The sequence below is a fragment of the Pagrus major genome, chromosome 17 (genome assembly GCF_040436345.1).
Source record: "Pagrus major chromosome 17, Pma_NU_1.0".
NCBI classification, from domain to species: domain Eukaryota; kingdom Metazoa; phylum Chordata; class Actinopteri; order Spariformes; family Sparidae; genus Pagrus; species Pagrus major.
The window spans coordinates 19174672-19200760 of record NC_133231.1 but is presented as its reverse complement, the minus strand read 5'-3'; the positions used below and the strand labels follow the sequence as shown (position 1 = coordinate 19200760).

General features: G+C 40.1%; 2 protein-coding genes across 3 annotated transcripts; one reads left to right on the top strand and one right to left on the bottom strand.

The window, feature by feature from the left end:
- The first annotated feature begins 8278 nt into the window (after nucleotides 1–8278).
- Nucleotides 8279–12578, top strand: LOC141012329 (neuronal pentraxin-2). Its single transcript, XM_073485779.1, has 5 exons — nucleotides 8279–8965; nucleotides 9861–10350; nucleotides 10732–10982; nucleotides 11942–12121; nucleotides 12369–12578. Exons 1-5 carry the CDS (start codon nucleotides 8279–8281, stop codon nucleotides 12576–12578), a joined length of 1818 nt encoding a protein of 605 aa, XP_073341880.1.
- A 1766-nt stretch (nucleotides 12579–14344) lies between these two features.
- On the bottom strand, nucleotides 14345–25157 carry cyth2 (cytohesin 2). 2 transcript variants are annotated; one of them, XM_073485995.1, is made up of 12 exons: nucleotides 24988–25157; nucleotides 22164–22314; nucleotides 21391–21457; nucleotides 21186–21304; nucleotides 21019–21099; nucleotides 20670–20782; nucleotides 19851–19999; nucleotides 19634–19745; nucleotides 18922–18998; nucleotides 18198–18269; nucleotides 17945–18099; nucleotides 14345–17774 (listed from the first exon to the last, which is right to left on the bottom strand). In XM_073485995.1, the coding sequence occupies exons 1-12, from the start codon at nucleotides 25052–25054 to the stop codon at nucleotides 17687–17689; spliced, it is 1251 nt and encodes a 416-aa protein (XP_073342096.1). In that variant the 5' UTR covers nucleotides 25055–25157; the 3' UTR covers nucleotides 14345–17686. The 2 variants fall into 2 exon arrangements, with proteins under 2 accessions (XP_073342096.1, XP_073342095.1); XM_073485994.1 differs by having other exon boundaries at nucleotides 21391–21467; nucleotides 22165–22314.
- Between the last annotated feature and the right edge of the window lie 932 nt (nucleotides 25158–26089).

Sequence of the window (26089 nt, the reverse complement as noted above, 5' to 3'; positions counted from 1 at the left end):
ATTTCTTCAACTGGTTTGGAAGCAAACATTTAAAAAGCACGAATGTCACTCAAATCTGTAAGGATTACTTGAGTCAACAATTAGTCAGTCAGAAGAAGAATAATTGCAACTATTTTCTGATAATCTGTCACACATTTGAGTCCTTTTTAAAGCAAAAATGCCAAATTTAAACTTGACAGCTGTGAGGATTTGCTGTTTTTCCCTGTTTTTTTATGATAGCAAACTGAATGTCTTTGGGTTTTTTGGACTGATAGTTGCCCAAAACAAGCAACACATTTTACGGTTTTCTGACACTTTGTAGTTGCAGCCATAATGTCACTACAAAATTTTAAATCCCAAGAAACTACAGAATGAGATTCACCAAAAATAAAAAGATTCATGCAAGAATAAATGTGCATTTCTGGTAGTTTTGAAGGTCCTGTTTTATGATAAAATGCTGCCAGACTTCTTGCATTTCTTTAAAGATCAATGAATGGTGTAACACTGCAGCTAAAACAGCACTCCAGTGCTAAATGAGCCATTTCTTCCACACCATCTCACCTCATTTCAACAACTACATCAAAGTGAATCTCTGAGGCACATGCGAAATAACACAAAAATGACAAGTTAAATACACCAAACCTGCCTTAAAATAGAAATATAAATAGATCAGATGCTACACAGTGGATGTTTGCCTGAGTTTAAAATGCATTCTGCCATTTGCCCACACAGTGCAGCTCAATAACAGCTACCTGTTGATCCCCAAACTCTCAGCTCCACTTCCATTTGTAAAACAGTCACAAATAAATCAGCTACTTAATAAAAAAAGTTACATACCTTTTCAGATCTCATTGTGGGAAACGATAAAAGCTTCCTCCGCGTCTTTGAGTGTTAAATGAACAGTACAACACCCCCTCTTTTCTTCCTATTAGGCTACTTTCCCTCTCCGTTAGTTAGTGGGGGGTTGTTTCATCCAGCAGAGCACTAAATCTCAACTCCCCTCCACCCCTTTTTCACATGGCCCTCACTCTCTTTTTTCCTCCCCTCTCTCTCACACTCACACTTTCTCCCTCTCTCTGCCTCCCTTTACTCCCAGGAATCGGGGTCAGATATTTGGTGCCGTTCAGTACCTCTCCTCATTACTGAGCCGATTACAGACATGCCTTCACGCCCGACAAAAAAAAAAAAAAAAGTCCAGTACAGCACCGACACAAACCCCCGCCCAGTACAACCAGCAGCTCCCTGCCGTTGGAAAACCACAGTCAGCCTCCCATTCTATGTCTGCCTCGCTCTGTCTCTCTCTCTGTCACTCGGGCAGAATAACAATGAGCCAACGGGACCTCGTGTGAATAGGAGCAGGAGGAGAATAATGACTTGAACTTTTTAAGCCACAGCACAGGCAGGCCTATCACTGGCCTACATACACCCGGACCATCACCATGTTCCTGCTGCTCCCCCGTTCTCAGAGGGGGGACAGAGGAGGAGGAGGAGGAGGAGGAGGAGGAGGAGGAGGCCCCTGCATGGACTCTCCATCGACTGCTACAAACTGCTGGAAAGATTAAAGGTTATTGTAAGAAATAAAGGGGCTGGAGAGAAGAGTTTAAAGTTGTGAAGAGGTCACCAGAGGAGAGTTTAGTTGTAGTCAGTGGTGGGAACTAAATAAGTACATCTACTCAAGTACTGTAGTTAAGTATAATTTGAAATAGTTTTACTTAAGTATCTCAACTTTCTGCCTCTTTACATCTCCACTATGTCTATTTGACAGTGGTGGAAAGTAACTAAGTACATCTACTCAAGTACTGCACTTAGGTGCAATTTGAGATAGTTGTACTTAAGTACTTCAACCTCCTGTCACTTTATAGTTACACCACATGTATTTGACAGTGGTGGAGACTAAGTACTTTTACTCAAGTACTGTACTTAAGTACAATTTGAGGTAGTTTTACTTAAGTATCTCAACTTTCTGCTACTTACAGTAATATCTCCATTTCATGTATTTGACAGAGGTGGAAGTAACTAAGTACATTTACTCAAGTACTGTACTTATGAACGATTTGAGGTCACAAAAATCTCTGTTTGTCCACAGCTTATTAAATATGCACTAAGTTTACAGAGGTCAGGGTTCTCAACAGCAGCCACAGCGTGTTGACCTACTTGTAGTTTTATACTAAATTCAATTGGTTTACTCAAAGTAGCTCCACTTCTACAACATCAAATGTAAGATAGAATGAAAGTGGAGAACAATGAGACTCCATCATACAGAAAATCAAAACATTGAGCTAAAAGAGGCAAAAAAGTTATTTTGGAGCTGCAGAGTGGCGGTGATATTTCTGTGACAGATAGTTTTCACAGAAACACACTCCATATACTGCTGGCTTGACTAAACTATGAGAATAATAACATTATACGACTCCTGAGCATGGTTTGCATGTAGATCCAATCAGTAAATGAACACAAATACTGATTATAACTATCAAATCATTTTAGTAGAAGAAAGTATTTCTACCTACAATGTAGTGGAGCGGTCTTAGGATAAGTGTCAGAGCTTTACAACTGCACTTCATGTACATCCTGTATATATTTGATGTTTATTTTTGCTCTTGAGCTCCATTCCTACTTAATTTCCAGTGACATGAAAATAACCTTATACGATAATGTCACATCACTTGGAGGGAACCTCATGTGTCTGACTGAAGCTGTCCTATGTTGCAGTTGCGGGTTTTCCCCAGGCGGTGGCGCTAGTGTGACATGACTCCCTGCAGCACTTCCCTTGCGTGAGACTGAAGAGCCAGTGTGGTGCAACAAGTGCAGACTGTAGTCACATTTTACTACAACAGTAGAACCGTGTCTTTAGAGCAAAACAGGCAGGTACAAAACCCATTACCACACACACCTTTATAAAGACATGTCATTTATCATGTCGACAATTTAACACAATTTGGATAAAGAGGATACACTTAGTGCAGCTACCATGTAAAGCATCCTCTCTTCAGGTGTTACTTTGCAGTCTACACTGTCCAGATCTTACCTCATCACTGGAGATCATCGCCTCTCCACACAATCACAAACACTACAGTCACTAACATTGTGTGTCTGAGCACATCAAACCCACATTAAAGAACAGATCATAGTGTCTTTACTCAGCAGCAGGACTGTCCAGGACCATCATCTCTCCCTTAGAATAGACGAGACATCTTCTCTCTCCGTCATCAGATTGGCCTCCAGTTTGCAAGCCACAGCAGGCGGGTGTGCTCTGTGGGGTTCTGGGTCACTTGGTTCCGAGTCGAGGGGGAACATTGGAGCGTCTGTGGTCTCGTGTCCTTGGACCTGAGCCCTAAAGCTGTTTGTGTCGGCTCGCTTCCTCAGGGCCTAATTCACACGCACTAAGGAGATTGACAGACAGCAGAACTCTGCTCACACTGACCTATTAAACAATTAACATGAATTATTTACATCTCTCCTATCTACGCATTTATCTGCCATCATGTCATCACGAGGTGGTTCATCAGACACTCTGAGACAGGTTGTGAGCTGCTCTGAATTTAGATTAGTAAGCTGATCTTTACTTCACGTTTTGCCTCGGACTGAGTCCAAATGTGTCACCAACAGTACAAACAGTGTTTCAGATGAATGTCCTGCCTCATCTCACTGCGTCATCAGAGACCGTTCACATCCAGCACAGGTGTACCAGTCAAAAGCTGAAAAGTACATGTAGGTTCTAAAAGTACAAATATTCTCTTGTTGAAGTGCACTGTGAGCTAAATCCATATAAAAGAAAAAAGTGTCCTGTTATTAAAAGATCCTTTTAATAACAGGATCCTTTACCTGCCTGCTCATCTATGTCGAAGGCCATTTGTTTTGTTGAAAGTAGTGTATTAATTATTTTATTCCTCTATGCAGACAGTAATATTGTAACGTGATATATTACTTTAAAATGAAGGTAACTAGTAATATATCATATATTGTATTTTGAAAGTAACTTGCTTATCTGGCATATTACAGCTAACAACTGAATGACCTGTGACTTTAAATGATGTAGATGTTTGCTCTTTTCAAACACTTTGTGATTTCATGATGCTAAAAAACACAACACTACAATGTGAGTCTAATTTAATAAATATTACGAATAATATAGATATGATTTTTCAGGGTTTTGCAGACTTTTTAAGCAAAACTATTTGGCAACAAAAATTTACACTATATATTTGGACACTTCCTGTAGACTAAGCTCTGGCAATAAATTGGCAGACGGATTACGAGTCACAGAGCCAGGGTGCAAACTTTGACTCCTCACCTTACTCACTCCAACTTAATCCCCAGTAGACAACGTGCGTCGAATGAACTGAGAGGAGGTTAAGTTCAAGTTTTATCTGCCTGCTCTGGTTGTTACAAGCTGTCGACTGTCAGGAAAATATATTCACTCAACATCTACTTACTATTTTTTGATAATGGCAGTAATTTAAGATCTAATCAAACATTCACAGCAACTTTGAGCTAATGAAAAAGTAGAAAAAACAGACTCTAAGAAATTGAAATCCTGTATTATCATCCTTGTACTAGTCTTTCAAAAAAGAATTTAAAAATGAATTAAATATAAATTTTAAATAGATACCTAAAGGCCTGACAAGGTACAGTGGTGGTGGTGCCCCATACATGCCATTCAGTCTGAACCTATTATCTAATGTTAATGTAAGTATAAGTGTCTGAGCCTGTAATCAACATGCTGGCTCCATTGTTTGCGTGTTGTGTGATTTTCTTTGACCTGAAAGCAGCCATCTGCTGTCCCGCCGTCACCGCCTCTGTGGCTGTCAGTCAGACTGGAAGAGACGAGGAATTAATCAGGCCAATTACTCCCACGCTGAGATCTAGGTGAGCAGTGTGACGTCGTACTGGAGGAGCTGAGCCAATCATTGTGATTGTAGATCAGGGGTCACATTTTTTAAAATCAAAGTGTTTATGTAGGTTATCAGAGTGGAGTCATATCATCAACGGCAAATTTATACTTTTCAAGAATTAATGAAAAAGATGGGATAAGAAAGTGGGCCAGAAAGTCTTAAGAGTCTGACAGGAAAAGAGGTGTGGTCTTCCAAGAAAAACACAACAAAGCTGAAGGAGGGGAGGCGTGGAGAAGAGACAAGAGAGGTTGAGACAATGAAGGAGGGATAGAAAGCACTGAGCTCCCCTCTGCTGTAAATCTCTTCAATCTGATCAGTGTGAGAGGCTGACTAACTCACTAGCCTACAACAAGTTCACAGTGTGGATACACTAGCTGCACTCACAGGGACTCCAAGGTAAGGATGCTTTCTCAATGTTAAGTTAACTGGAACAGAGTGTTAATGCTGTCTTATATTACCTCAACGATTTCAGTGAGAAGTAACAAAGAGGTTAGTTAAGAGCCATAGAGAGGTTTTGTATTTACCTTTTAGAGCCAAAGACAACAAAACAGTCCAGAAATGTGAACATCTTGTTAAAAACAATAAATGATAATTAGTTGATCGTTAAATGACATTGAATAACTTTGGTTTTGTTTTTGCATTTGTAAAAAAAAAAAGCTAGTAACATGTTTTTGGGGATGGTTGATATCGACAAGCATTTTATTTTTGTTTATTCATTCTTTCCTTAAGCATGTAACTTACACAGTAAGTGAAGCCAGGTGAGGGATCCCCAGTGATGTGGTTGCATGTCAGATCTGACTGAATTAAAAGACGTAGTTAGAGGGATGATGGATGCTTGCATCAACATGGATTTGGGTGTTTTCAACTCCAGTACTGGTGCTAGAACAAGTTTCATATGTTTTTGTTTTCTCAAAATGTGGTGTCGATGGAAAATTAAGTCATCTTAAATCATTTAACTTTACAATATAACATATTTTGTTTAATGGATGTTTAAGGAATAGGCTGCAGAGATTCCAACCACTGTAAGGGGCAATAAAAAGTAGAAATCAGAAAATACATACGAAAGGTTTAATTGCAAAAAAACGTCTTCCTGATTGTTATTTCTGTGCTTTATCAAGTTGTTTTTGGGTTGTTTTGATGAGATATCTCTTTTTTTTAATTGCCTTAATCATGTTTTATAAATTGTTTATTCCAGGGAATTTTAATCAAATTGTTTTTTTCATTTGAAGGAAAGTCTTTTATCAGTTTTTGCAAATGAACGCTTCAATATCTTCACTCACTGTCCCAATATGTGAAGCTAGCCATGACAATGTACTAGACTGTTTGTGTGTAATAATATTTTAAGGTCGAAAAACTACCTAGTGTTGCTTTAAAGTGTAAATGTGAAAAAAAACTTTACTATATAATAAAGCAGGGATGAAAAGTGGCATTAAACCGGAGACACAAGCAAGACTTTTTTTAAACTTTGTGTCCAAACAAATTCTGGGAGAAGCAGCAACTCGCCACACAAAATGATGCTGACATTAATCTTGTAATGCAGCTGGATGATTATAGTTTTTCTCTGTCCAGAAAGAAGCTTGTTTGTTTACAAATAGATGACTTCATTTTGTTAACTGTTTTTTAATCACAGGTCTAACTGCAGTTGTCAGTTTTTAATTTAAGGACTAATCGCACTACTTAAATATCCACCTTGACCATATGGTGCAGGGATGGTGCACGACCCCAGTGTTCAACACGGATTACCATGCACACACACACACACGCAAACACAAGAAGCATGTAAGGCTGAGAAAGCCCACTTATCTCTCGCTAAGGTAGCACAACAACTGCTTGCAATTAGGTTAATTAAGTGACCTGTGGGTGGTAATAAACCTAGGGCTAAACTGTGGAGATTGGGTGTGACATGGTTCTGCACCTCGACCATCTGTCTCTCCTCTAAGCCTCGTAAATCACAACTGCAGAGGCAGAACATGTTCTTGTTCAAGGCTTGCCTCCCCTTTATAATGATAAGAACGTTACTGCAATCTGTGTGATTCTCAATTAAAAAGCAAAGAATTATTCTTGTTTGGTTTCTGCAGCACAATTAATCTTTTTTGGCATTAGCTTTTGAGGAGATTCATATGAAGGCAGACATGCTCTTTGTCATGCAAATGGGTATATTTGTAAGTATTTTTCACTGTTTCATTATTGATAAAATGCAGTGAATCATGTATGAACTATCAACACAAACACACACACATTGTAGAGGCTGGTCACTGCGAGCAACAGGTGGTCAGCGAGGTTTAGCTGCCACATCACGTGTGTGCCATTTCGAAATGTCGACCCTGTATAATGAAGGACGTGTTCGAGTAGAGAGGACAGCATGCCTTTATGATATAGACATAGGGGAAGCACTTAGACTCAGTGTAACGTTTGGGGGTCATTTTAGGATCCAGAGTATATTTCCATCTGTGCTTTAGTCTCCTATACTACTTTTTATCATCATCCACCAAATTTAACTCATGAATTTATACCTTTGAATAAAAGTTTGACTGGATTATAGCATTCCAGAAAGTCAAAACCATCAAACTAACTCACTATAAAGGTACCAACAGAAGTCCCCAGAAGTCAGGATGTCACACCTCTGATTTGGACTAATCCTTGTCTGGGCAGGCTTTGGTTGTTCTGGCTCATGCCTATGCCATGTAAGGTTACTGGTCAGACAGACTGCAGCTAACAGGGGCCGAGGACGTCACACTGAGGTGTTCATCTACCGTCACATCCTGCTGAGAAGTGAAGACCTTTATATCTGTCAGCTGGTCCTAAAAGTGTCTCTTCCTGCTGTCGCTTTTGCTCAAGGGAATGGACACTTACAAGAACAGCAAAAAGCAAAAACAGACATTTTTTACTCTGTTTGTTTACCTGTAGATACAAATATAGGGTACTGGGACAAAATATTGGTAGACTAAAAAGAAAAAAAGATGCAATCCAAATCAACAGGAGCCTTATAAGCAGGAATAGAGCTGAATCAATACTTCTCTGACAGAGCAGGAACAAAAAGCTGAATTCCTCATTGCACAGGTGATTATATTATTGTGTTCACCCTCTGTGGTTACATCTAAAAAAACTTTATCTAAAATGTGATGTTTTGTTTTGCAGGTTTATTCCATTCCTCACAGACGGAGAGAGAGACAAGGCAAAATCCAGAATAAAACCAATTCCCTAGCATGACAAAGACGACAACATTCTGAAGACAAAACGGTGATTTCAACTCACAGATGAGTGGATACTTTGTGGATGGACATCTTAGTTATCCCTGATGTCTGCTTTACAACAACAGAGAAGTCAACGCAGCCTTTACTTCAACTGGCATCACACATTTTGAAGTGAAGCCAAGCTCCTTAGTCTTACCAGCTGAACTGTGGATGGAGATCATGAGTAACTCTCAGTCTCTCCACCTGTTCCTTCTGCCCATTGTTTTTTATTTACTTTCACTCCTCCTGTGCCCCGCATCTGCCAGTTCAGGGTCTGACTATGACTATGGAGCCCACCCACGCTTTGTTTGCACCCCTATTCCCATGGATGCAGACCCTGCCTGCTTCCCTGCAGCAGGTCCAAGCGTAGGACCAGGAACAGGCCATCAAAGTGCACCTCCTGCTGGCTGGTGGGGGGCGAGCGAAGAAGCCAAAGCCACCATCCTCCACCTCAGGGAGAGCCTTGTCCAGCAGAAAGAGACCATCCTGGACCAGAGGGAGACCATCAGAGAGCTGACAGCCAAGCTCACCCTGTGTGAGGGCCTTGGACGGGGCGCGGTGCCTCATGACGAGCACCACGGCACGGCCTCGCACTCCCATCACGCAGAGGGGGGCGGTCATCATACGTACACCACCGACAACGGGCACTATAGCAACCAGCATGGTCACCATGGTAACAGCAACCTCATACCGGACTCACCTCACTACCCCTCGGTGGGGGGGCAACGATCTGATGGAGGCCACAGCAGCAACAACCAGGGGAAGGATAAACATGTGACACCAGGGGACTTCACATCATCGCCAGAGCAGATGGAGAGGATGCTGCAGGCGCTGAAGGAGAGGCTGGAGAACCTGCAGGTGAGCAGCAAACTTTTTCAACTTTATACTGGGAAATTAACATTACTATAGAACAAAAATATAGAGGAAGAGCATAGAAATGAAAAAGTGAGTTATAAGAAAATATGTTAAAACTAAGGGATAGAAAAAGAGTTGGATGTAGGGGGAGGCTCGTGATGTGCAGCATGCCCATATATGGCTCTTCCTTGTTTGGACACATTAATGCTGTCGTCACCGGATTGTTTGGCGAATAATCAAGTCCCAAAGCGATGTGTCGGCTAAGTACTTTAGACAAAGGAACAATGACTTACTTAATCTCATAAAGCCACTCACTACATTAGCAAAAGAGTCACTCTGAAGTCCCTCAGTGGGCAGCAGCCAGCTTAGAGGATGTAAGATAGCTTATGGTGGATCGACTGTTAAGTTTTGGTGGAAATGTGGATCCTGTTTTCTCTTTAGTTTTGACTGTCTTGGCACATTTATCTGTGCTTTCCTGCTGTCTGTCCTCCTTGGATCGTGATCACAGACAGATGTCAGGAGCTGTGAAGTGTGTAGGAGGGGTTGGGGGCTGTTGAGGGCGGCACGGGTCTAACATCAGCAGTAATTATCGTGATCTCCCTTGACACACTGGTAATCAGGGCACGCACCAGGACAAAGCCTGGATTACCTGAGAGGAAGAGAGGCAGAGGCAGATACAGGAAGACGTATAGAACAACAGCATACCTGACTATTGTATTTGACAAACAAAATTATTGGTGAACGTAGGAAGTGTTCTGTGAGGCTTGTAGGTGACATATAAGCAGATTTTGTGTCCCTGCAAAACCACCGCGGACACCTTTGTTCCCTCTGTTGTAAAAGACAGGAAATAGTCATTGTTATCAAGACTTCACCTCACCTTTGTTTTTCACCTCAGCAGAAAAGGAACACATCCATGACCTACTCCAGCTCTCTGAAGGAGCTGCTCCAGAGGAAGATCAACGCTCTGGAGCGGCAGCTGCATCATCGCACCTCCGCCCTCAACAGCCCTGACCATCACGATGATGACGGCAGCCACAGGAACGACGGAGACCACCACGATGATGATGATCACCACGATGATGGACACTCCAACGACCACAAGGACGACCACAACGACAGCGATCACAGTCACGGCGGGAACCACACAGACCATGACGACGACAGCCACAATGATGACCATCACGATGCAGACAGTGACCATGACGACCACGATGACAGCCACCATTATGATCATGATGATGATGATGATGATGATGATGACCACCACCACAGTAATGAAGCAGACAGTCACAGTTACCTTCCACACACAGGATACAGAGCTCCAGGGCCACATGTTGGTTTCCACTCCAATAAACTGGAAACAATGCTCAACCAGCTGCACCTCGCAGGTACACAACCACTTAAACATGAATCTAACATTTTCATAAAACAAAACAGCAGTGACGAATATTTCAGAGTTCATTCTTGAACTGGGAAACAGCTCTTGTCAAAACAATCTGAAGATCAAAAGCTCCAGAACTGCTTCTAAAAGAGCATTTGAGATCTTAGGTTGTTTTGTTAACCGCTGTTGGTCAAGAACAAACTGTGACTTTAATTATTTTAAAGCCAACGTGAATGTGATGTACCTAAATTGCTCAGAAAAATGTAAATTTGAGTTTCTACAATACAATTTCATGAAGACTAGGCAAACTCATTCTGCTGAGGAAGCGTGTATGAGACAGTAGAAAGCTGCAGAACAGTTACCAAATGGACTTCTTCTTTCAAAACAGGTTCCAGGAAGAAATCCAAGAGTCCTGATGCCTTCCAGATCAGCTTCCCCATGAGAACCAACTACATGTACGGGCGGATGAAGAGGACTCTGTTGCAGGAGATCTTCGCTCTGACTTTGTGCCTTTGGATGAAGGCAGGCGCGGGGCCCGGCCTGGGGACGCCCTTTTCCTACTCTGCCCCCGGACAGGCCAATGAACTGGTGCTCATCGAGTGGGGGAACAACCCCATGGAACTGCTGATCGATGACAAGGTGAGAGGCAATAAAAATTAACTATTTTACATGTTGACGTTTACAGGTGAAAAAGGTAGTGCAAAGCTTTTTGTGGCTCCAGAGCAGGCTACATGTAATCTAATAAACTGCCTCCAGTGATGTCACTCAGCAGCTGAGTTGCACTGTGGGTAATGTAGGTCCAAGGTTTTGGAAAGGAAGAAGAAGTGTGCAATAAAAAAGGTGAAATTTCTGGTTCTGCTGTATCGATTTCGATCCTTTAATTTTAAACTGTGCATAATGACTCCAACAGACGTGCAAAGCTAGACCAGTGGACTGGTTTTCGAAAATGTTTTTTCGCCTACATTACCCACAATTCATCTTAGCCAGAGTGACATCACTGTAGGCAATTTATCAGAACTCATTTTCCTTTCAGTTTCTTACTGTGAGTGACAGGAGATATGTTTCTTTTCTCAGTTTTTGGTTATTTCACATTAGGTATTTCTATATTTTTCCTCTGTGCTCGTCTCACTGGTTTGAAGTGGGCGGGGCCATGTTAAAAATAGGTGATGTCACATACTTCTGTGCACCAATCAGGATTTAGAAACATTCAGAATCTGATGACAGTCGGTTGTTAAAAAACCACATCAGCTGAGTTGTGTTAAACCCTTAAACATATCCTTAAGCATTATTTATAAACGTTGACTGTTACCTAGTGAATCAGAAATATTTTGTCAGGAGCTTGTACAATGACAGCTCTAATCATCCGTACATGCTGTCTAAACAACTTCAAAACATCTCAAGTATGAGTTTACATGAGGATGCAGTTTCAAGTTTTCTGAGTCTTATATCTGAGTATTTTAGAGGTTAATTCTGGCTTACATCTTTTATTCAAAAGCAGATCTGAAAAAGATATTTGTCCTGTGTGCCTGCTTCTGTACTTGACTGTATTATCCCAGGATGTATATATATTAGTGTCTCACCATTTTCATTATCCCCAGGCTGTGACACTCCCCCTGTCTCTGGGTGATGGGAAATGGCACCACGTGTGTGTGACTTGGTCAACACGGGACGGACAGTGGGAGGCCTACCAGGATGGAGTGCAGAAGGGGTCCGGGATCAATCTTGCCCCCTGGCACCCGATCAAACCTGGAGGGGTCTTCATTCTAGGACAGGAACAGGTAAAGACAAAGACATTCATTCTCGATGCACGTTGCAGTTGCAGAAAAATACTGGCTTGTATTCGGGAAGCCTTTTTTCATTTTTATTGTGGATTCAGTTTTCTAAAATGAGTTTCTTTAAACATTTGGCCTGACCACTGACCACTGACTGCTTACTGTATATATATTATTTCAGATTTTACAAAATCTTCAAAACAGAGCAATTACAACTCTCACCATTGACTGTTCTTTGCCCTCTCTTCATCAGGACACTCTGGGAGGCCGTTTTGACGCAACTCAGTCATTTGTGGGTGATATGGCAGACCTGCACATGTGGTCGCATGTCCTGACTGCCAGTGACATCTACAGCCTGGCCTCCTGCGGCAGCCACCTCAGAGGAGACGTCATTGCTTGGTCCGACTCGGAGGTGGAGCTTCGTGGAGGCGTCTCCAGATACCCCTTTGAGCCCTGTCACTAAAAGGCGGTGACACAATGAAGAACTTGGAGATATCCTGGAACATACTGAGAACATTTAAAATGTTTCACAGCTGCAAGAATAAAACAAAAGTTCCTTTGACTTTCAGTCATTTTTCAGGATGCTCACTCAGTGGCACCAACTCCTCCAAACCCAGCATCAATGCCTTCCTGAACTTAATCAGTGACTTTTTCTTAAAAAAGAAAAATAACAATACGTTCAATCTGTGTTTACAGATACTGTATAGGGACTTAGTGGTCTTGGGCCTTCACTGGTTTTGGACTCCACTGTAATCATGAGGTAGTGTTTTGTTTTAAACAGACAAGTGCTGTATGTGACATATTGTCATATTGTTAATAATACTGTAGGGTCTGTGTGTTAAAATGAACGGACCTTACGTGGGTTCTGTGGTGGTGAAGTGTTGTTAGTCTGAATGATATTCATAGAAATGTGCTGAGAAATCAATTTGTAAACTGGATGATCTTTTTTATAAAGGTTTAAACAGGAAATACAGCTAATTTACCAAAGAAAATGTAGAATTGATTTGTGTTATCCTGTATAATTTCTATGTGTCATAGATAGATCGTTGTTTTGTTTTCGAGGGAAACACTGAAAAGCCTGTCAGCCTCTGCTGGTTTAACATGGACTCTCGGCATGATATTGTAATCCAGCAGTGCGGCTTCAAACTAACAGTAACATTTTATTATACCTGTTTTTTAACAACTTTTTACATCTGTTTCTTCACTGAACAAATCGCTGACCTTTCTCACTTTTTTTGTCTCCAATAAATTAGATCTATCTTTTTTGAAATGATGTGTTTTGTGTTATCAAGTCATTGCACTGTGGCTTTTTAATGTCTGAAATGATCTGGCCTTGACTGTATATTTGTTACTGTACTGTATATAAAACACTGAACTCCGGCCGGGTATCTTTGTATGTAAGTTGTGTGTTTTTTTTCTTCAAGTATTATGACAGTGTAAATAAAAGTGTGAAAGATAGCGTCTCTGTTGGGCTGTTTATTGGTTATCATGGACAGTATTAATCACTTTAACTTCACCTGCTTCATAAGCGTACACAGACTAGAGGAAAAAAAGAGACTGGAGGGAAATAATACAAAAACTGAGTTTCAGGTGAGGTAGCTGAACACAAATACACACATAAGTAGCTGCTAGCTAGCTTACGGCTAACGTTAGCTAGTTACTTTACCTCTGCTGTAGCTCCTATTTTGTATTATTTTCTTATTTTAGTTTTATCTGCCTATATTATTCGATTTATCTTACCAGTGTACCCGTTTTTCAGCCAGGGAGACCCTCTTAGCTGTACTTAATCCCGTCATTGTGCTGCTACAACAGTCTGGTATCCCTTCGCGGGGTTGTCGGCGAATAAACGGTCCAGCGAACAAATTCGCGTGAAGGACGACAGTTCGCTCTCAGTTCACACTTTTAGCTGAGCGGCTACAGTGAATATTTTGGCTTAAAAAGGGTGTAAACATCTTTTCAAAACAATTTGGGTTCTCAAGGCTTTAAAACATATTACAACTTCTAAGACTTAGAAAGCTGCTGCAGCTGCAAAGGCCCACATTATTTATACATCGATTTAATCTGCTGCCCTTCCTGAGGGTTCTTCCATTTCTTTCCCAGTAAAGGAGTTTCTCATTACCAAATCAAGGATCAAAGGATAGAGAGCTATCAAAATAAGGTTGACTTGACAGTTAAAATAGAAGACAAAAAGCCAGAAGAAATAACAACACAAACAACAAACCAATCATCTCTTGTTTACCTTTTATTGTTACACAGTAGTTTACTGGCACCAATGTATCGTGGTTTTCCTTTTGCTACATTTACAGATGATCTATCCATCTTCACCTCACAGTAAATAAAAATAAATAAATACAAAACACAATTTCTGAAAGAGGTGGCTCTGGGGTCACAGGAATCAGAAACAGAGGCCCAGTTTCAGTCTGATCATTTCAGTGTTCATTCTTTTGTTCTAATGGAAACATTTGTTGTCCCAAACTGTTTTTTTTTGGCAACTTTGCACTTCAAGAATACCCAGAAGGTGAAGGCCTACAGAGAGCCCATGTAATGTGTAGAAGCACTAAGATGGAGATATAAAGTTAAGGTTTTTGTCTGGTTGATGGAGAATAAAAGGCAATCCTAGATTTGTATTTAAAGGACCAATCACTTAACAAGGTCTACATGTTCTGATCACAGAGAAAAGACTTCATTCAGCTTCAAACAGCACAATCCTTGAACAAATGAATCAAAACAGTACCTGCTGGTCAGAAATTGTTAGTGCTATAGCTGGCACTGACCAGGTGGTGGTGTTATGCAGTATTTCTACACAGTTCATGGTTCATCCTTCAGCATATTGCAGTGTGTGTGGATCACCAGTAGAGGGTGCTACAGAGTATTGGAGTATTGTCAGTCAAAGTAACAGCATTTTCCCCAAAATGCTAAAATTGATAAAGTGCAGTAGACAATTATTTTTACTACCATCTAAGAATGCCAATTCAATAAACTACTAGAAATAAGTTTATGAACTGGATGTCAAGCAAATCTATCACTGGACACAAATCTAAACTTGTTACTGATTCATTACATCTGAATATTTTTACTATCATATAATGAATCAAAGCTTTGTTAGTGTTCCATGTTTTGTTGTCTTCTTCATTTTCATCACTGTGGTGTGATGCCAATTCTCAATGTCAGCTTGTGAATATCTTCCTCACACTTCAAGTGGACGCTGAGCAGCCAATGAAGCAAAAACTGGACGTTAGTTTAACAGAGTGTGAGACTTGATTACTGCTTGTGCTTTAACTGAGTCTGTTTTACTCCAAAACCAACAAAGTGGTCAAGAGATAAACCAGACTACGAAACATCTCCTAAATATCTTCTTATTTTCCAAATAAACTACAATTAAGACAATTTACTCTAAGCATAAATCAACTTCCATATTTAATTACATTTTTCAAGGTCAACAGGGAACACTAACACTTCTCAAATCAGTGCACTAGCATGATCAGCGATGCATCAGCCCCTACGACTGACGCCTCAGTTTATCAACATGCAGTCCTACAGTAGCTCGTACAAAAATCAGATCTTAACAAAAGATAAAGAATAAATTAAATCATTTCTATGTGTATCGTAAACAAATATGCTAACATCTATTTACAAAAAAGTATACATTGTAATGAGCTGCCTTTGTGATTTCTTGAAAACTCACTATAGCGGACAGACCAGGCTCTAACAGTTACATGTCTGACAGAGTTATTACTTGTGAGAGAGATGTCGGTGTTTGTCTTGTAGTGTTTGAGCGTGAAGGAAATGATTTGTGGCATGCGAGAACATTGCAAGAACATGATGATCGTTGCTCAGTATAGTGTGATAAAGGATTTGTTAACAAGCTTCCAGCCTGGAACTACGGTTTTCTCTGCTATTGCTCAAACATGTTGAGAACGTGCTAAAGAACATATACATATTGAGTCAGTGAGCTGGAAGAAGCGGCTATCTGGAAGAGAAGCTGCTCGAGTTTGTCTCCATTAATTCTGCGAGTAAAGAAACCGTTTTGCCTCAAAACTCGACCATAATTGAAGAACAACAGTAACTTGGTGATATAAACTTAGTGTCAGTATAAACAGTAATGAACAGTGACATTTTCCTCACATAATGCTAACAGTATCTAAGTGTAGACAGTAGTTACTTGTATCAAAGCCATTAAGAGTACTATAGGAAGCAATCTCAGTATTCTGAAATTATTTGCTGCTTTGTTTGCATCTTAGCCACTTAAACTGAATCCTCCATCCTCTCTCATCAATACTAAATGAATAAAAGTGTTGTTAGTGTTTGAAAAGTGAGTTCACATTTTGTCTGGGGGTAAGCACAATCAAGAAAGGCCATTTCTCATTCAGGCAGCATCAACAGATGTGAAAAAAGACACAAGGACTGAAGCTGCTTGCTACCCTGAATAAGACCATATTCACACTAATGCAGATAGACATCAAAAAGATGCATGTTTAGAAGATTTTCAGAGGGTAGTCCAAAAGTCTGCTGTGCATACTAAAAGGCCAAAAGAATCGAGAAATATTCAGCCAGCAGCCTTAGGGCTCAGACACAACAAACCGACATAAACTAGTGGTGACGAAGGCTGACTGTTCCTGCTCTCGGCCAAAAAGCTGCACCTCAACACACTGCAATGACTACAAGCCGACTGTGGATATACAAAGCGTTATTATAAAGCAGGTTTTTGACACCGCTCTCGCCAATATAGCCACTTCTAATTGAGAATATGTCTGATAAAAAGCTGCAAATGGCAGTGGCGAAGAGGTGGAGGCAAAAAGAAAGGAGAAACCGCGTAAATGGGTCAAATAATGGATATTACAGCGACAGGCTCAAGGGGCTTTCCCTTTCCTTTTCTATTTTGCTTCTTGGGCACTGATTCGCTTAGCTGAACAGCCACCGCTGTTTCTACATGCTCATTTGGCCAATAATGCAAATGGTGCAGGACACAATGCAACAACTAGGGCCACAGATGCTGGCACTGACATTGGCTGACGGTCGGCCTGGTGTGTCAGGACCTCCACACAACTGTCTGATGTTTTGTTTGTGGTTTACAGCTGAAGAAGAATAAAGTACAAAGGAAATAAGACGCACAGATACCTGTGATAACAACAATCATAACACTTGTGAATCTTCCTTGTTCTCAGCTTTGGAAAATTTGTCCACAAAGCTGTTTAAGTGTGGATTAAAGGTCAAAACAAGAAGAAGGTGGTTACATTAGTGTAAATATGGTCTAAGACATGTTTCACAGACGACTGTGGTGAGAAGACGGGACAGACGGTGTGCTCTGGCTGTAGTGTGTCAGGTTGTGTATAACAGCAGTAGTGTAAGAACCAAGAGAAGAAGAGGAGGAGCCACAGCGGGTGAGCTCTTCACTCTGAATGTCGCTTTCAAGAGTCTGGTAGACAGGATAGCAAAGAGTTGGATGATGGTGCACTGTAACAAAACTTATGAACAGGTAGCAGTGAGGAGCAGGGATGAAAACATGTGTCCAGTGTTGGAGGAAGGGATGAGGAGGTCAAAGGAAGACAGGGAGAGAGCGGAGGGAATACTCTACGGTTGTTCCTCCTTCTTCTTCAGTGATATACGTTTCTTCCTGGCAGCAAGCATTTCGTAGAAGGGATCAACACTGACAGCAGATCTGTATAAGAGACAAACAGAGTGAGTGAATTGAATATGAAAATAAACAATTAAAAAGGTACATGTATCATCCAGACATTAAATTAGGCCCTTAAACAAGAGGCTGCCCAGTGTTTGTCAAAAATATCTCACTGGTGTTCCACATTAGCCCTCATTTTTCTATTTACGTACTTGATGCTGTGAATCCATTCGTCCTTCTCTTCAGGTGTGGGGGCAGAGATACGGTACACCATGTGGTTTCCCTCCACTACTCGCCCATCAGCCTCTGTCTTACACGCCTTGATCAGCTGACCACGGTTGTTGGGGATGTACAGCTCGAAGCAGTTCTGTGGGGAGAAATGCAAAGATTGTACATGAAAATGTGGAAATTATAAATACAATAATTACATTTGCCTAATTCTGTGCATCAAAAATGCAAACTTACAGGTTTTCTTGGGTCTTCCACCTCACGGATGCTAAGGTTTTCCAAGGGAATGATACCTCGCGGTTCCTTATCCTGTGAGAGAAACACACGACCACAGCAGATTAGGGCTACAAGAGTTGATTCAACATTCGAAAAGGTTTTATTTTATGTTATATGTGTTTAATCAGTCACAAAAGCAATTTTAAAGTGTAACAATGAGCAAAAATTCATCCAATCTCCTTATTATTACTGCTAAAAAACTGTCAAATTGAGGGGAACTTGCAAATACTTTCCACAAAAAAAAAAATCACCTCATATCCAAAATAGTCATCGTCATGGTTTTAGCAGCAGCACTCATGACTTAACCTTTAGGCTCAGTGCGATCCTGATCTATACTGATGCCTTTGTGGAATGTGTGTTAGTTGTGTGTTTGTGTTAGTCCCGCATTTGTAGTTTGTCTTTGGAATGTCTTATCTTGAGACCAGACTGTCTTGTGTCTCAACAAAACCAGTTTTTCCGCTGGAAGATTACTACAGTCATGCATCTAATCCTTGAGTTTAGCAACCCCACTCCCTCGAAGATACAGTACATTATTGCTAATGTTTTCCAGTGGCCTTGTAGCTCCTGAACATTACCACATTTTATTCTTTAATTCTCTTTTTATTTCCACAGAAAACCCAATGTAAATACAGCAATATCCTGTGACAATTTAATAGAAATATGCCTCATGGACATAAACACTTACTGTGGTGTATTCAAAGTAATAAAGGCAGTTGTCTGTGAGAATAAACCATCGCCGTTTCCAGGTTTTCACTCGTCCCCCTGAAACAAAAGAAGACAGATGATGAGTGAGAGGAGAAGAAATAGCTGAAAGGATACTACTCTACTATCTCTACATGCTTACAGCTAAATACATGGCTAATGTTTTCTACAACTTTATGACTACAGCAACTCTGTCAGTACATACCTCCTGAGAAAACAAGCAGCGGTGGAAATCGCAGGGAAGAAGCAGAGACAAAAAGGGACCAGAGGATTTAGGGGAAGACCGGGGACAAACAGACAAAGAGAGAGACAGGTGGGGTGGAAGAAGAGATAGAGAGGGAGATTATATTAGTGACACAAAGATCACAGGCCCCGCCATGCAAAAGAAAACAATCAGATTTTTAGACTGCTGTGACGCAAGAAAGTGAGTCTCTTATCAAAATGCCACGACACTGTGAGCTGACGATTCAAGTGGAGGCAAAGAGCCAGCAAACCTCAGAGACAGGAGCAGGTTCATCATAGCACAAAGCCTTGAAGAGTACAGTAGCACACAGAACACATCACTTTCTTTAGTCAAAGGAAATTTACACTCCTGACACCCGTAACACTGACATATTAGATTTGTGATATTCTCTAAAATCTGTGTTAAACATATAGAAAAGCAAAGCAGGAAGACCTCAGTGGCATCATCTCACCAAGTTTAAGAAGCCAACCCTCTCTGTCAGGGTTGAAGAACGTGTGCGTCAGGTCGTTGCCGTCGTCCTCGGGGATCTTGAATGGCTCATTTTTAATACTTTCGTAGAGATTCTGGAGTAGATAAGATAGTAAAATGAGTTCACCAAGAATCTCTTCAGTAGGTTTATTTTAGGCACTTAGCTGCCTTAATGTAGAGCAACGTGTAGCTTATCGTACTCTGAGCAGGTCCTCAGGCAGGTCGCCCCCCTCGTTGATGCCTCGATTCATTGAGATGAAACGGTCCACTCCAGGTTTGTCCCTCACATTTGGGTTATGGAGGCTTGTGTTCAGCATAATGATGGCAAATGACAGCACGTAACATGTGTCTGCAAACAGGAGAGACATGTATTGATCAACACAAAGACTAAAATGTATTATTAAACATATTTACCTTAAAGCTGCTTGAAGTGATTTTTTTTTATTAAGTGTTAAATAGGTCTATACTCCACTAGTAATCACTTCAGTAATCATTTATCCTATTAGACATCTGTGTAAAATGTTTGCTCATGATTATAATAATAAACAGTTCATACATGAGCCCGACTGGACATTTGTGCAACTTTGAATAAATTACATCAAGGCATTCTTAAGATACTGTGTTCACAACCTGAAAACATAATGCCTACGGCCATGGCTATCGCCAGCAGAGAGATATGAAAATCTGGGAACACTGAAGAGACCTCATCTCAAACAATTTAAGGAAATAATTAGTGAAAACACAAACGCAAAATAGTCTAAAAATAGTACTAAAAATCAATGTTTGTATGAATTGGCAGACTGTGTGGCCTTACAGGTCATTTCTTGTAAGGGGCTTGTTGTTCGTGTAAGTGCACACCTTCAAGGAAATGTCCCTTCCTGTGATCCATCACAGGAAAATAAAGTTTGATTTAGTGGGACATCTCCCAAACGTACACATCCTACAGTGGGTACATTAGGTAGGCTACTTGGCCTACCCTACATGAAATGCAGTGTAATTGTGAATGTGTTTGTGTTTACCAGTGCTCTGGAAGACGCCGGGGTTGCAGTGGCAGTATCTCTGAGCAAAGGCCTCCATCATTCTGTCAATCTTCTGGGCCTCACCAGGCAAACGGAAACTCCACAGGAACTGTCTGCAGAAAAGAGGTCAAGGTTTGGGTCAAGTAAGAGAGAACAAATTCTGCAATCAAGGCAGTATTACGCTCACTACTGCTCTCTTGCGCAAGTCTTCCCTCCCTAACCTGTTGGAGCAGTGAGAGTGGGACTTTCCGTTGATGAGAAGGTTTGTTTACCAGAGAGTGCCAGGACACGATCAAGAGATTTTGTCCTTGATTCAAAGACAATAACAAGCCAAACACACACAGTTTACCTGAGGGCCTGGACGAGGTTGAGATCAGTGAACTCATGGAGGTCAACGAAGGCCTGAAGAACTTTGATGTTGAAGTCATCCCTGCAGAGCAGCAACAGAAAGAGCATGGTTACAAATAGCTGGCACAGAAGGAAAATAAGAACAGAAGATATTTTGAGAACAAGCACCTCTCTCCAAGGTAATCTCCTATAGCAGTCTTGTTGAGGCCCTCTCCTTTGTAGAGGAACTGAGCAATGTCCTCTGAAGTGTGTCTGAGCAGCTCATTCTCCACCAGAAACACAATGCCCTGCAGAGAGGGGGAAGAGTTCGTCACCACACAGCTTACAGAGAGTAAAGACACAGTCCACATGTACAAATATCAAAAAATTTTACCTTCTTCGGGTCCATGTTGAATTTTTTCCTTCCCATTGCCACATGCCGACTTTTCTGTAGAGTTTTGCTGCAAAATCGTAAGAGGTAAGAAAAAAACAAAATTTAGCAGCATTTCACATCAGAATAACAGCTTAGACTTGAAAATCATATTAGTGCAATACTTAAACTATTTTATTTAATATCACACATTTATTTATTACATATAAGAAAGAGAAAAGCAGGAAATCTCCATATTTGAAAGGATGGAAACAGCATAACGATAAACCTTTAATCGTGTTAACTGGTGATAATATCATATCAATATCAGTCAATTAACTGATTAGTTGACTAATCATTGCCACTCTATAAGCAATAACAACCTTGAATTATGTTCTAAAGAAGGCAATTTATCAAAGAATCAATATCAATGACACAATAATGTCAGCTGAAGAACCACAACACTTGTATATAATATGACGCGATTAAAAAGATGACCATGTATGAAAAGGTGGTATGAATATACAGCAGCATGGACGGCAGTAAACTCCGGACTAAATCAAACCTAACATGTTTTTAAAAGCTGCTGGATAGGCTGATGTGAGCAAATTAAGCTCATTAAGAGAGCTCTGTCGGTTTGATACTGGGATGATGACAGGTTCAAACGAAAAAAATATGTGATCAATGACACATAAAAAATGAAACCAATCGCAGTTTTAACAGTAATACGTGTTAGGGATGGTGATTGAACCTGTGCACACTGTGACGATCAAAGGCAATTTCTTTTTACTTCTTACCTGCCCTCCGTGCTGGTCTCCAGTCCCTCCACCTCCAAAATTGCCTCTCTTAGTTCCTCTCTGAGCCTCTGGATCTCCTGCAGCAGGACGCCCTTCCTCCTGCGGATGTCCTCCAGCTCAGAGCGCTCCTCTGGGCTCAGGTCTACTGGGACTGTAAGGGAAGAGAAGAAGAATGACTCCATCGCTGCTGCTGCAGATATAACATATTGTAACTGTACCCAAACAACCTAAGGAAGACTTATTAATATTCTACAAAACCCCAAATACAACTATTTTGAGAACTGCATTGTTACTACAATTGGTTCTGACTTATTCCTTCTATCAATATCTTACAATAGAGAGGTGTGGCGGAAGTGGGATAGTAACAGTAGTAACTGAAGCTCAATATAAAACATACAATGGAAAGACAGTGGCAAACTTGCAAATGTTTTTCCTTCACGTCACTCTTTCTCGCCCCTCATACTCTTACTCTACACTCAGCTAGCTCATATTTTGTCAGTAGAATTTGATGCATGAGAGCTTCAACGCTGCCCATTGACTGAGTTGTGATATGCTCTAATAAAAGAGCAGACAAACACTTCTTGGACACAGACACCAACACAGACAGAGGCACAAGAAGATTACTGTAAAGCTCAAGTCAGACAGTCAGCTTAAATTCTAGAGGTCCCTCTCAAACGTTCTCACCACAAGTTAACAAGTGGGGTTTGGTTTTAATTGCCAGTTCCAGCCACCCGCTGGTAAAAAAAACGTATTAGTTTAAAGCTTGGTTGAACAAAATCACAAAAATATATTTTCTTGTTTAATACTTGTGGTATTAAGCTGAGCAATTAGTTTTTGTTATATGAGCTGGGTGTTGAGATATCCCCTCTGAGACTTTAGGCACCACAGCAATATAATAAAGGTGAATGTATTTCCGTTTGATTTGCTCACTGTGAACTGTTTTCATTGTAACTACTTTGTGCTGAAGACGTAGTCCACATTTATAGTATCCACAGTTAGGTACTATAACACAGGGTACCAACACCTTTTCCACAGCCAAATTCAAGCACTTTTCAAGCATTTTCAAGTTTTCCCAGCAACCTACGTCTGTAGTAAATGATATATTTATACACATATGTACTCAAAATTATTATTTTACTTCATCACTTTAAATTATATAATTGTGCTAAAGAACCAAAATGATGTTTCATTATAGCAGTCTACACATGGATGACAAATAAAAACAAAACACCAAAGAGTTTTATGTTTCAAAATGTGTCACCTGTCTGTAAGTAGATCTGCCATACTATATAACATAGCTGAGACAATATAAAACTTTCATTCAGTTTCAAGGATTTTATCTAAAATGCAAACATCTTTCAAGCCTTGAAAAAACCACATTAAAATTCAAGCATTTTCAAGGATTTCCAGCACTTGTACGAACACTGTGTAAAATTTAGACTGAATGGCAATTTTATGGAACAAACTCCCCTAAATATCAGATTTGCTTTAAAAAACACACCTGCATGCATTAGGATAATGTCTATTCAAGTTTTAATGTTGCTCTTTTATATTTTGTTTTATCTATCTATGTTTTTTAATTTCCTGTGTGCTCTTGAATTCATTAATTTTATTGCATTTCTCTAACATTCGCTAGCTTTGCATCTATATTGTACAGTGCCGTATTTTGTGAACCTCCTTGTAACTCAGGTTTTGAAAAGCGTTATAGAAATAAGGTGATTATTGTTATTATTAACCAGGCATCTTCTTTTTCAGATATTGTAAAATCATATTTGTTTTTTCATGGTTTTGAAGGCTGTGTTACAGCTGAGTTACACAAGCCACTAAAACTTGACTCTACCTGTTTGGTGAAGAATGCTGCCGTGTAAATATGATCTGACAACACAAACAAACTTTGATGGACTCAAACACTACGCTACCAGATGATACCTAGCATAAATTAAGGCAGACGTGCACTAAATCCTATATTAATACATGTTATACTAAGTTTTTGTGAATTTAGTCAGATTGTAGACTAAAGCAAAAAGTGGTGTAATTCCCCAAACAACTGCAAACCATAAACTATAACCACACATTTTAATCAACACATCTCTGATATATTGAACCAAACATTATAGTATAACTTTCAAAACTTGAGGGTGTTACAGGGTTGTTGCATTAGACTGGATTAATGTAAGTGTCTGAATGCTCTATGATGGTCACATTCTCGAAGTTGATGTATTTTGCACAAATTATCGTGATGATTTATTTCCTCCACACCACCCAGATCTATAGCTCCAAGCAGCAGCATGTGATCAGCTGTGGTTGGCAGCATCCAAAGGTTCCCAGACCAGTGTGTTTACTCTGCAAAAACAAACAGCTGCTCTAAAACACCACCAACCACGCCCACAGTCTGGATTAACTGTGCTGTTTGATTCATACTACAGCAGTCAGGGTGCTGCTAACAGGAGAGGGACCGTTCAGAATAATCAATACCCCATTTTAACAAGCCCTTGTGCAGACGGATGCTGATCAGAGTGTTAAATGTCCACCGACGTTAGCCGAAACGTTTTAGCTCCGAGCACACAGTGGAATAATCAATATTTAGTTGGCGTCAGGCTAAGCTAATGCATCTTCGTGGCTTGATTTAACATACATGTGGTATACATGCACAGGCATGCTTCTTGGAAAAGGAGGCAAAAGGTATATGGTCAATCACTTCCATTTAGTTCAGCGGGATGATCAGTGTGTCACACCTGAGCAAATAAACTGAGCCATTAGCTACAACTAGCCACGGCTAGCTAGCGATAGCCTATGCAAATAGCTAATTAGTAAGCCCACTTACTGTAGTCCAGGTCATCCATTTTTGGCGCTTTACTTTTAGGCATAAATATTTCAGAGTCGACTGTCATTCAATATCAGAAAACTAGGGATATATGTATAAATATATCCTCAAAACTAAAGGGAAAAAATAGACAACCCCTGGTGTCGAAATGTTGGGCCGGAGACAAAGAAGGTGGCGACACCGGAAGCGGTGTCAGACTTTCGGGTAGTCAAGTTCCGGTCAGTTGTTTTTCAAAATAAAGTCAATTATATTTATTAAAGCAAATATAAAACATTAATGAACAAAAGTCTGTTAGATTACAAGTAGATGGTTAAACACTGATATGTTCCTGTATGGGAATGTAGTTATTTCATGTTACCTAGTCTATTCACAAACCTTTCTACATTATTTTAATAGTAAACTAATAGTAAACTGTTGACAGGTAGCTGGACACAAGCTTCTTTAGGGGATCAAGGAGAATATCTTGATAAAGATATAGACATTTATCATTTTCTACTAAATTAGATTTTGTACCCTTTATGTAAAAATAGAAATTCCATAAAAAGGTCTGTTATTGCAAAGATATGAAATACGAAGGTTCAGAAGAACAGTTAGACCTTTACAATTATTTACTGACTGGATCTCACCACGATGTTTCTTTAATAGCGTTCTGGAGCTTTTGATTGTACCAGATTGTGTTCATTATAAATTAGATTGTGTACCCTTTTATGTAAAAATATAAATGTTATTCACTAATTTGTATATATATTTTTATAAGTAATTTATCATTTATTATTTTAAAAAAGTCAGTTGTTGCAAAGACACAAAATACAAAGACACCCAATGAGACCTGTGTATTGCAAACCTTTATCTGAATATCTGAATATCACAATCTAGTAGCTGTTTTGGGGCTTTTGATTGTACCAGATTGTCTTTATCTTCAGTTGTCATGGAAAGGTAGATGTGCAAATTTCCATTTTTCTGAGCAATCTAAGGACACTTTGTCCACCTTAGCTCACAAGTTGAGATTGAAAGTTAATTTTTTACCTTTGAAACAGCAGTTGACAATACAATATCACCTGAAGGTCTATATTTAGTAGCCGTCTGGAGCTTTCGATTCCAA